Here is a 12,028-nt window from a genome sequence, read left to right as displayed (position 1 = left end):
TAATAATAATTTTATACATACATACCCCGCCCATCTGGCTGGGTTTCCCCAGCCACTCTGGGCGGCTCCCAACACAATATTAAAAACACAGTACAACATCAAATATTAAAAACTTCCCTAAACAGGACTGCCTTCAGATGCCTTCTCAAAGTCAGATAGTTGCTTATTTCCTTGACATCTGACGGGAGGGTGTTCCACAGGGCAGGCACCACTACCAAGAAGGCCCTCTGCCCGATTCCCTGTAACCTCGCTTCTCACAGTGAGGGTACCTTCGGCGCTGGACCTCAGTGTCCGGGCTGAATGATGTTGTAGAAGACACCTTCAAAAAAGCACCAGTTTGGAGGGGCCTTTGCCTTCTCATCAACATTAGCCCATTCCCTGTTAATCTGCTGACTTCTGAGTCCTGCTGTGTCACCTAAATGAGCTTCTGGTTCTTCTGTATTCTAGTGACAGCGAGGAACAGGAAAACACCAAAGACGACAATTCTGCCCTCCTAAAGTTTCCGCTGAAGTATGAAACAGACCTGCTTTTCACCAGGTACTTCTGATGGCCTTGAGTGGAGTCTTTATAGCACTTTGATTTGTTAACACTGAAAATTCCACGCGCTATGTGCACTCATGCTCCTGTTTAATGGGCACTCACTATGTTTCCAGTGTGGGGTTTTTAATCTGAGTTCACACAGCATTATTAAAAATGTAGGTGTATCCTGGACTTACTGCCACTACTACTACTACTACTACTACTACTACGAATTACCTGCCCTTCACCCTAAGGTCCCAGGACAGATTAGAGCACATTAAGAACAATATTAAAAACCATTTCAAACACCTTGCTTCTTATAAGGTGCTACTGTTTGGTGTGTTGATTGGAGCCCTTAAGCTGTTCCTAATTAACCTCTAGCGAAGGTGTGACCACCTTTGCATGGGATAAAGACATCCAAAGGATGTATACAAACAGAAATGAATCTGACACTAATGAAGCCCTGCTGATGTGAACTAAGGGGCAAAAGAGCTCAGCTGTGAAACATCCTCAGTGGAGGGGAACAACTTTACTGTGCTCTAAGGCAGAAATGTGAACACACCCTATGGATGGATGAGTTTTCTCCTTTTTGCCTTTATTCAGGAGTCCCAGCCAGAATTACTACGAGGTCAAGTCAAACAATTCCCTGGAGAGATATGACAGCATCGGTCCGCCTTTTAACTGTACCTTTAAGGTAGTGGAGGAACTCTGGGTCTGAGGAACCTGGTGGGGGAAGGGGGCAAGGGATGTCCACTTGCAGAAGGGTATTGATCCGGCATGTGTTTGTCAACTTTCACAGCTGCAGAATCTGGGCCTCTTTCCTGTTGATGCGATGGCCATCAAAATCACAGTCCCCGTGGCCACACGGGGAGGCAATCGCCTTCTGCAGCTAGCAGGCTTCCACGTGGATGAGGTAGCCAGAACTTTTATTTGTGATTCTTAAGGGGATTTTTAAAAATAGCTTCAAGGGACCTTTAAGGCATGGGTTACAAATCAGGATGCTCCACCAGGAAGCCCCAAAGTAGGGAGTCCCCCCCCCCCAAAAAATTGATTGTGTGATCATAGCAACCTCCAAAGTTAATGGGCTGTCATGATGTTCAGACTTTCCCCTACCCCTCGCAAGCAACTTCCAGTTCTAGGATCGAACCCCTTTGGCTTACATAAAGACTTGTGGTGCTTACCAGGAAGAGCCATGGCTCAGGGGCACAACATCTGCTGTGCACGCAGAAGGCCCCGATTTCATCTCTGGGTGGGGCTGGGAAGGGTGCCTTTCTGAAACCCTGGAGAGCTGCTGCCAGCCCGTGTTGATGATATTGAGCTAGATGGAACCCAGTGGTCTGGCTTGGCAGTCTCCTGTGTCCAGTTTAAGCGCTTTTTATAAAACTGGGCCCCCGATGGCAAATTTGGCAGGCTGTACCGCCCTCCCATCCAGATGTTGTGTCATCTTTTGGTTTCCTCCCATCTGTTCTGCTAATAGTCACCCTCTTGACCCAATTATTACAGTTTTTGGCTCCGAAAGGAAGCTGTCTTAGACTAAAGCCAGGCCATTGCTTCCTCTAACTCAGTATCTCCTACACTGACTCACAGCAGCATTCCAGGGGTTTCAGGCAAGAGACGTTCCCAGCCCCACGTGGAGATGCCATCGGGGATTGAACCCTGAGTCTTCTGCACCCAAGGCAGGTGCTCTGCCAATGAGCTACAGCCCTTCAGCATTAATTGTGCACTCAGGGCTCCATCCACTTCCACACATGGCTGGCTGGGGAGGTGGAAAAGATTAGGAGCCAGCAGCAGCACAGAGCCAAACCTCCCACTGGCATTTAATGAGTAGCTTTGTAAGGTCATGGAACAATTTTCCTCCTAGAGGGACTGTTGCTGGAATCCAGGTGCCCATTAAATCACAGGGCACATTTTGTGTGCTGCCTTGGGATGGACTGGCTTCACAAGCGGAAGCTGTATTTTAGGGGCAAGGATGTGCACAGGGGGAGCAAAGCCCCCAAACAGGCTGTCCAGTCTGCGTCATTCTTTGCAGGATGTTACTTTGGATTTCTGTTCCCAGTGATCTATTCCAGCTTCCCTCTTCTATTATAGGAACACATAACGTGCCACATTGGGGGGAACAACACAGATTATCGAAGGACACCCTCTGACGAGGACTTGGGGCGCCACCCCCAGCTGGTACGTAATGCCCATCTTTCTGTGCTGGACTTCTGAAAACACAAAATCAAATCCTGTGTGCTGAGACAAGACTTGAACATAGGGCTCAAATTCTGGTCCATCTTTTATTTAAAAAGTATGCAATGTCATTGCCAAGGTATTCACAACTTGCGTGGCATTTCCTGTCCAATGAATACTTCTTATGACTGGGGGGGAAATGCCCTTCCTGGCTTTAATGTTACATAGCAAACATGGAGAATGAGGTCAGATAGCAAATTGACTTTGGGCTGATGCACTCAACCAGCCTTTCTGAACCTGGTGTCCTCAGTGGGGGCTGATGGGAGTTGTCATCTGAAATATCCAGAGGACAACAGGTTGTGCATTAGGAAGCTGCTTGACTGGTCTGGAGTGTGGGCAGCCCAATCTTGCTTAGGATGACACCTGCAAGTGATTTTCAGGCCTGTCCAAAGGAGAGGACTGCAGGGGGAGGTCATTCAAAACAGCAAGGGAACCTGAGTAGGGTGTGAGTCCCATGGAGGGGGGGGGACTCCCTTTGGGCTCAAGTATGCTCACCGGTCTGAGCAACAATCATGATAGAGGACGGGGACCCTGCGGCCCTCCAGATGTTGAAGGACTCCAGCTCCCATCATCCCTGCCCATTAGCCAGGGATGTAAAGAGGCACCATTTTTGTGGGCATTCCCTGCCTTTGGAGCTGTTGGGAGTTGGAGCCCAACAACATTCGGAGAATCACAAATGTCCCCCGTCTCAGCTTATTCCACGCGGCACGCCGCCTTTGGAATGCCAGCTTGGCATAAGAACATAATACGAGCCCTGCTGGGTCATGCCAGTGGTCAAGCCCAGCATCTTGTTCTTACAGCATAACCTGAACACAAGCGCCCTCTCCGCTCTTGTGCTTTCCAGAAACTGATATTTAGAAGCACTACTGCCTCTGAGGGGAGGTAGAACACAGCAGAGTGGCTAGCAACCATGGATAGCCTTCTCCTCTATGAATTTGTCCAGTCCTCTTTCAGATCCATCCAAGTGTCAGGGACTGGACTGAAGAGGACGAGGAGTGGTGGAGGTCACCCCCCCCCCTTCTCCTGTAGTTTCCAGGGAAGAGGAAGGCAGTCTCGAATTACAGCAGGGCTTTGAGAAAGATAACAGCTCAGAGACAGGCGAACTTTATTCATTCATTCATTCATTCATTCATTCATTCATTCATTCATACCCCGTCCATCTGGCTAGGTTTCCCCAGCCACTCTGGGTGGCTTCCAACAAAACACTAAAATACAATAACCTATTAAACATTAAAAGCTTCCTTCTAAAAGTTTGGTAGTTATTTTTCTCTTTGACATCTGGTGGGAGGGCATTCCACAGGGTGGGTGCCACTACCGAGAAGGCCCTCTGCCTGGTTGCCTGTAACTTTGCTTCTCACAGTGAGGGAACCGCCAGAAGGCCCTCGGCGCTGGACCTCAGTGTCAGGGCTAAACTATGGGAATGGAGATGCTCCTTCAGGTATACTGGACTGAGGCCGTTTAGGGCTTTAAAGGTCAGCACCAACACTTTGAATTGTGCTCGGAAACGTACTGGGAGCCAGTGTAGGTCTTTCAAGATCGTTGTTTTTTGGTCTCAGTCACCAGTCTAGCTGCCGCATTCTGGATTAGTTGTAGTTTCTGGGTCACCTTCAAAGGTAGCCCCACATAGAGCGCATTGCAGTAGTCCAAGAGTTATGAGGTGTCAGGAGAAGGTGGAGGGGACACAGAGCAGCTAGCTGACACGTCACTGGACAGCATAACTGACCCCCCTTCTCCCAAAACACGACATTCGTTAAGAACAAAGGGCACAGTGACAGTTGACCATGGGCGGATGCCGTAGAAGCAGGTGTTGTTGTTAGCAGGGAAGGAGGAGCAGCTCAGTGCAAGCAACTCCATCACTGAGGAATGACTGGATTTCTTTGTCTTTCATCATCATCATCATCATCATCATCATTTTATTTGTATGCCACCTTTCCATAGCTAAAAACAATGCTCAAGGTGGCTTACGACATGACCGGATTTACATAATTACCAACATAACAAAAGCCATTAACAATAAACAAAACACATCAAAAAAATACACAGCCAAATGGAAAACAATTTCCACATAAATCATAAAATCTAAAACTAAGAATACAGCATTAATATCAATCACAATTTAAAATGACACAGATAAAAAATAAAAGCAATTTGAAAACAAAACAAAACAAAAATGGAGCCCTCTCTGCCCCGCAGCAGCAGCAGCAGCAGCAGCACTCCTTTAAGGAGCCTGTCAGGCCCCGCCCCAAGCCAGGTAGAGAGAAGCAGGGCTGGGCCTTTCAGGCCCCCAGCAGGTCAGTCCTGGGCAGCACCATAGTAACTGGCCAGATCATAAGTAAGAACTTCCTTGTTTCCTCCCTGCTCCTTGGTGCCATCGGGGGAGGGAGAGGATTCCTCAAGCCTGACACCAAGTTGGTCACTGCCTCATGTGGGAGTGAGTTCCATAGTTTAACTATGAAGAACTTCCTTTTATCTGCCCTGTTCTCAACCTGTGGGTCCCCAGATGTTGTTGGACTACAACGCCCATCATTCCTGACCACTGTTCATGCTGGCTAGGAATGATGGGAGATGTAGTCCAACAACATCTGGGGACCCACAGGTTGAGAACACTGTGCAGCTAAAAGAAAAGAAAAAGTGCCTCCTTTCATCCAGTATGAGCAGGATCCGACCTCCTCATTGTGGATGCAGAAAATTCGAGTGAATGTCCAGTGGTGGTCACCTACCTGCCCAGACAACTGCAGTAGTCAACCTTTGGTCCTACTTCCAAGTGGGAAGAATGAGCTTCGTTCTGGCCCTCCCCACTTCTAACTCCATTTTTCTTTTCTCTTTTACTCCTTCCAGAACTACAGTAATTCTGATGTGATATCCATAGACTGCAGTGTAAATCTGGCTGCCAATGGAGAAGTCAGCTTCCTCTTGCATGGAAATCTGTGGATGAAGTCACTGAGAGCTGTAAGGGCAAGTCAGCAAACGTTGTAGCTTCCAGCGCTATCCCCGTTGAAGGCTGGCAGATTATTGTGCTTTTGCTGCTCGGCTGTATCCCGAGCTAGCCCCTGACTCCAGGGAGTTGGGCCACGAGGCGGTTTTCAAACTTCCTCTTTTCTCGCCAGCTTTTTCAGCTGCTAGTCATTCCCCGCCCGTCCCCAATGGAATCCTCCCTCTCTACGTAGCTGGGAAACAAGATTTGTCATCCTCTTGAATGCCACATCAACACCATTTGCTAATTACACCAAATAATGAAAGAATTAGGTCAAGCCAGGAACATCTGTGACCTCTTTTTCACTAAGATGAGTGCTGGGTGAGACTCTCCCTGGTTTAAAGAAAAATGTTATTTTTAACGCCTCATAAAGCCAGCCAGCTTGATTTTCTGTTCTTTATTTATTTATACACACCCTTCAATAAATTGTTTTTATCTGTTTTATTTTTTTAAAAAAGCCTAAAAGTGGTTTACAAAAAGAATAAAACAACTAAATTATCAGTTAAAAACAATTTAGGACAACTGTTTCAAAAAGGGTTTCCCAAACTTGGGTCTCCACCTGCTTTTGGACAAACATGATGATTATTATTTTATTTTATTAAATTTGTATACCGCCCTTTACCTGAAGGTCTCAGGGCAGACATCAAGGGAGTGATGCCGCAGCACAGAAAAGTTATTTTCCCTGGTGTATCACTTGAAACATTCCAGGCAGGAAAGGGTGCTGCTCTTACAAATGACACAACCCCTGGTTTGCTCAGATCAGTGAAAAGGCCCCCCAAACCAGCTGAGTAACCGACTAGCTGAATTGTCCACTGCTGAGCCGCCTCTTGTGACTCTTATCTTGCCCTGTCTTTTCAAGATGAAATTCAAGTCGCTGAGATTTGTGATTAACGCCGTCCTGCAGAGAGGGTTCCGCAGTGCCTTCGTCTTCAGAGAGGACGATCCCAGGCGGCAGGTGAGTAGCTTGGCCACAGGCGCTCATCAGATCTCATAGAACTGTAGCATTGGAAGGGACCCAAAGGGACATCTAGTCCAACCCCGCTGCCATGCAGGAATTGCAGCACATGTTCGAACCCTCGTGATCTGGGAGGCCACAAGCAACGTGGGCAAGTAATGGTACCCACCGGACCTGGAATTTGTGTTTGGAGAAGTGTGGTATGTCGTGGGGGTGATGGATTTATTGGGAAGAAGGAAAACTTGCTTCTGAAATTGCTGCTAAGTGGGTTCAAAGGAACCCAGAAGCCTGCAGTCAAAGATACAGTTTCTCATACATAAGTGAACTGCATCTCTTGGCTTGCCCCTTCTCTCCTCTCAGACTATTTTGTCTCCTAATTTGATGGCAACAAAATTTGCCATTGGGTTTAGGCGGCAATTGGGGAAGGGCAAATCATTTTTGCTTTCAGTTACCAATGTAACATTTCAGATTGCATCTGCACCCAGACACATAGTGTGAAATAGCCATGCTTTGTTCACTCATTTTTTACAGGGCAAATAGTCATGGACGAAACATCTTCTTCTCGTGCTTTCCCTGTTCAGCGTCTGCCTCCCCACCCAGAGCACAGAAAAACTGACTTAAAAAAAAAAAAGCAATGAAACAGCTGTGCAATTTCCCCAGATGACCCATCATGCAGCTTTCCTGTGGGTTTCGGGCTGGTTCTGGCCTGTATAGAGTGCTCCAGCCATTTCCTTCTCTGGGGTTTGTCTCTCCTGTCTAGCAATTAACTCTCACTTTAACCTTCCCTTTCCAAATAGCATTGCCTTTCTATCAGTTTCCTCCTGCTACCCTTTAAACTGTGTCAAGAGGGCAGGAAACACTTAATCCTTTCCTGCTAAGCCATAGTCCGAATTAAAATTGTCTCTTCCCCACCCCCACCCCATATCTGGAATTGCCCACTGGGCTGCAGAATGTCATCTGGATTCCAGGAATCTGGAAGCAAAGTTCCTGATCCACTAGCCGTTCAGAGCAGAACAGCAATGACTGGGTCCTGCTATTGCAAATCCAGTTTAACCCAACAGGGGTAAACTGCAGCTTTTGCATCCAGCATCTCTCCTTCAGAATTAGGCCCCAATGAGGGCCCCTCATGCTCTTGAATAGACTTGTGCTTGCAGCCATGGAAGAAGAGATAAATAAATGCATATACGACACAGAGCGGAAGAACATTATGGCATGCTCTTCATTTCTGAAATGTCGTTGAAAAGTGGGGCGCTGGTGCCCTCTGCCGGCAGCAGACGTCAGGATGTTCTTGTCATGGGCACACTTCTGCAGAGTGAACCCAAACATACATAACCAAACTTGTTTCTTCTTTTTCAATTCCATACAAATCACACCCGTCACCCTGCTCCTTTTTGGATGCAAAGGGGGTTAAAAGTCAAGGGGGGTTCTATTTGAAGAGCCAGTTGGTAGAATCATAGAATTGGAAAAGATCCCATAGGTAATCTAGTGCAACTTCCCTACAATGCAGGAATCACAGCTAAAGAATCCCTGACAAGTGGCCGTCCAACCTCTGTTTAGAAACCTCAAATGAAGGAGGGTCCACCACCTTCTGAGGTCATCCATTCCACTGTCAGGCAGCTCTCACCCTCAGAAGGTTTTCCCCCAAAGTTTCAAATGTTCTTGTTGTGTATTCCTCTTGCAGGTCATGTTTGAAATCTCCAAGATAGAGGAGTCCCAAATCCCCATCTGGATCATCATTGGGAGCACCTTAGGTGGTCTCCTCCTGTTGGCCCTCCTTGTGTTGGCGCTGTGGAAGGTGAGTCCCTCTCCTACCAGAGGTGCATTTAGGGGAGCACGACCAGTTTGGTTGCACTGGGAGTTGAGCCATGGGGGCGCCACAACTATGGTGTAATGGTCACACAGTGTCACACAAGGGTGCTGCTCATATCTGAGACCCGCCTCCCAAAGTCCGCCACTGCTCCAACCACCCCTTGGCCTGATGGGAGTTGTAGTGCAAAAACAGCTGGAGGGCACCAGATTGGGGAAGGCTGAAAACTGGCAATGGGGACCCCAATGGATGAAAGATGTTCCTCACCAAAAACAGCTTTATATATGAAGTCATTGTCTGCCAACTGCCCTTTCGGTGGGAAGAAGAAGAAGAAGAAGAGTTTGGATTTGATATCCTGCCTTTCACTCCCTTTAAGGAGTCTCAAAGCGGCTCACATTCTCCTTTCCCTTCCTCCCCCACAACAAACACTCTGTGGGGTGAGTGGGGCTGAGAGACTTCAGAGAAGTGTGACTAGCCCAAGGTCACACAGCAGCTGCATGTGGAGGAGCAGAGACGCGAACCCAGTTCCCCAGATTACGAGACTACCGCTCTTAACCACTACACCACACTGGCTCTCAAGACAAGAGTAGGAGTTTTTAAAATAACCCATCAACAAAAATCATTACCCTCTATTCCTACCATTAAAGCAATAAATTCATTTCCATGAAAATTAGTCACATTGCTAAACATTTGGCCTTTTCCTTGTTTAACAACTAGGATTGCTATATGAGCCATGTAACAGGCAGAGTCTCAGCTGATTGGGTTTTGTTTTGTTTTGTTTTGTTTTGTTGCCTCCCACCCAGTTCAATGTTTGCCCTTTTATGCATTTGCATATTTCTTTATTCAGTTGTAAGTCAGTCTGAAGTCAGATAGGATATGTCTTAATAAACAAACTAATGCCATGATGTCACGTAATGATTTGTGAGTTTGGGCTGGTCCACATTGTTGCCTGTTCTATATTCTGACCCAGTGGCGTAGCGTGGGTTGTCAGCACCCGGGGCAAGGCAAGTAATTTGCGCCCCCTAACCCGTGGATTTGCGCCCCCTAACCTGTAGATTTGCACCCCCTAACCCGTGGATTTGCCCTAACCCCAGATGTTGCGCCCGGTGCGGCCGGCCCCCCCTGCACCCCCCACGCTACGCCACTGTTCTGACCATAATGTGTACCTATCAATTCCCCCAGGTCCGAGAGCTTTTCTCATCCTTCTACAGCTGTACCTCGTGAAAATGCGATCTTACCTGCTATACTGAACTCATTTAAGCAAAATCTCCTTTTGGGTTTTCCACACGGCCAAGAAGACCTGATTTGGCAGGTGCAATTGGATTTTCACAAGGCGCAGCCACGGAACTACAAGAAAAGCTCTCAGGCCCAGGGGAATGGATTGAGACATGATACAGTCAAAATACAGGTCAAGCAGAAATATAAGTGAGTCCTGAGTTTGAGATGCAGCTGGAAGAGGCAGGGAGCCTCAGCTACATGTGACCTATCACTACTGCTGTTAATGCCAGGCATATAAATTAATGGTGGGTTTTTCTTTATCTTCCTTTTCCTGCAGCTTGGCTTTTTTAAAAGCGCTAACCGCAAGAGAGACGCAGCCCAGAACCAGAACACCAAGGACTTGGACTGAGGCCTCCATCTCCCTAAGTGACTCACTTGGCTCCTCAGAGCCAAGTTTCCTTTGCAATGATGAGATCCCTCACTACCCCTTCCACCTCTTCTCATGAAAGCAACCCCAACTGCTCAGTGTTACCTGCAAGGGGCAAGATGCAGCTGGCTAAAAAGGGACTTCAAACTGGTTTTAATTGCTTCCTTCAGCCTAAGACACTGGAAGCTACGCAGCAACGGCCAGGAGAGTAAATTTACAGGGACAAGGGACCCTTCAGTGGCCATCGCTTTCTTAAAAATGACAAATCTTGGCTCCACGAGGCAGACAACTACCATGCCAGAATAGCTCTGCAGTGATCTTAAAAGCCTCTGAGCTCCAGTCCTTTTTATCCGTTCATGGCACAAGCATATCTCACTGGGGAAAGCTTTTCACCCCACCAAAAAAAGGAAAAAATTTGGATCTGCATGGATACCAGCAGCAGCAAACTTGTAATGGGTCTTCACATATTCTTTTTACAGCAACTGCTTATTCAAGATGCCATGGGAGAACAAACCAGATCGATATATTCTGCACAGGTGGTCTTCAAGAAGTTGATATATCAACACAGCATGCCTTCGAAACAAATGACGTTGCCTTTACAAAATAGTGCAGGATTTGAAATCATTTGAGGACGGGAGGTTCTTTCTGGACCAGAGGACTCTGTAGCGAGTTAATGCTTTAAAAAGCGAGATCCATTCATGTTATCCATAAAACATGTAAGAGGCTGGGTGACTTGAATGAAACAGAAGTTAACTTGCAGGTGGGGACACATGTTCTCTAGCTATTCCCTTAATTGTTAGAAGAAAGGGACTGCCGCAAGTAAGGGGCACCGTATGTTTATCTATGAATCAAAAAAGTTACTAGATTCTTATCCAATGCTCTACACCAAATGTTTATGAAGAGCCCAAGCAGGATATAACACACTGGGCACTTATTCTGTACATGAAACTCCCATTCATTCCAAAGGGGTGGGTGCAGGATACATGCCCAGCTCAGAGCCAGACCGTCCGCCACTCTGCAGTGCCTCTCCCAGTCTCTAAATGGAGCAGTTGAAGAGAGAGATCTTTATTGCCTTCTTTTAATGCACTGAACACAGATACCGACAATTGTAAGCACCTTAATGCAAGCCTTCAATCCTCAGCTGTATATACTTTTTCTGAAAATGTTTACCTTTCTTGTTTTTAAAGTCGACTAAAGCAAACCAGTTTGAAGTGTTTCCCCCTCAAGTTGTGCAATTTCCAAAAAAGCAACACATGGAAAATATGTACTATATGTGTATATACTTTTGTACGATGGAAATGTTTTAATTTGACCCTTTTTGTTTCTTTTGCATATAAAATTATTTATGCTATTGTGAATATTAATGAGAAATCAGTTCCACCGAATGCAGTAACCTATGTAAAATGCTGTAGCAGTAGATTGTGGTTTGTGGGATTTTGTAAAAAGAAAATTAAAACTTTTTAAAGTGAAAGTTTCAGATGCAGTCATTTGTCTAAGACTTTTTTTAAAAAAGGAACTAGGAATTTTGCCTCTTGGTTGGAGAAAACCCAAATGCACACTGACATTCATTAGGTGTTTTGGATCACAGCTCCCACCAGCCTGTCACCGTGACTTTGCTGTCTGGGGCAGATAGGAATTGTAGTCCAAAACAGATGGAGGGCACCAGGTTGGTGAAGGTTGCATTAGGAGCAGCCTGACATTAACATAGCTGCAGCTATTTTTAGTTGTCATAGCCAGGACACTTAACTGAAGTGTTGGCAGTGCAAAATTGCGCTCACAGAAAGGGAAGCAGAGACAGGACGCATTTGACCCTGGGAATCTCCCAGAGCGCTAGAAGTCTGTCTGGTTCAATTCACCAGCAAACGTTTCCTTCAGGAAAGCCAACCCCCCCAGTTA

General features: G+C 46.6%; 1 protein-coding gene across 1 annotated transcript in view; it reads left to right on the top strand.

The window, feature by feature from the left end:
• ITGA11 (integrin subunit alpha 11) overlaps nucleotides 1-11,603 on the top strand; it is a 92,930-nt gene extending 81,327 nt beyond the window's left edge. Inside the window, exons 23-30 of the mRNA XM_028705830.2 lie at nucleotides 448-537; nucleotides 1,123-1,213; nucleotides 1,319-1,432; nucleotides 2,608-2,694; nucleotides 5,590-5,700; nucleotides 6,585-6,680; nucleotides 8,362-8,475; nucleotides 10,043-11,603. Coding sequence (XP_028561663.2) covers nucleotides 448-537; nucleotides 1,123-1,213; nucleotides 1,319-1,432; nucleotides 2,608-2,694; nucleotides 5,590-5,700; nucleotides 6,585-6,680; nucleotides 8,362-8,475; nucleotides 10,043-10,114 — 775 coding nt within the window. The 3' untranslated portion in view covers nucleotides 10,115-11,603. The remainder of the gene's footprint in view (nucleotides 1-447; nucleotides 538-1,122; nucleotides 1,214-1,318; nucleotides 1,433-2,607; nucleotides 2,695-5,589; nucleotides 5,701-6,584; nucleotides 6,681-8,361; nucleotides 8,476-10,042) is intronic.
• The last annotated feature ends 425 nt before the right edge of the window (nucleotides 11,604-12,028 follow it).

Source organism: Podarcis muralis, chromosome 14 (assembly GCF_964188315.1).
Source record: "Podarcis muralis chromosome 14, rPodMur119.hap1.1, whole genome shotgun sequence".
Lineage (NCBI taxonomy): Eukaryota > Metazoa > Chordata > Lepidosauria > Squamata > Lacertidae > Podarcis > Podarcis muralis.
This window is presented reverse-complemented; position numbering and strand designations above follow the sequence as displayed.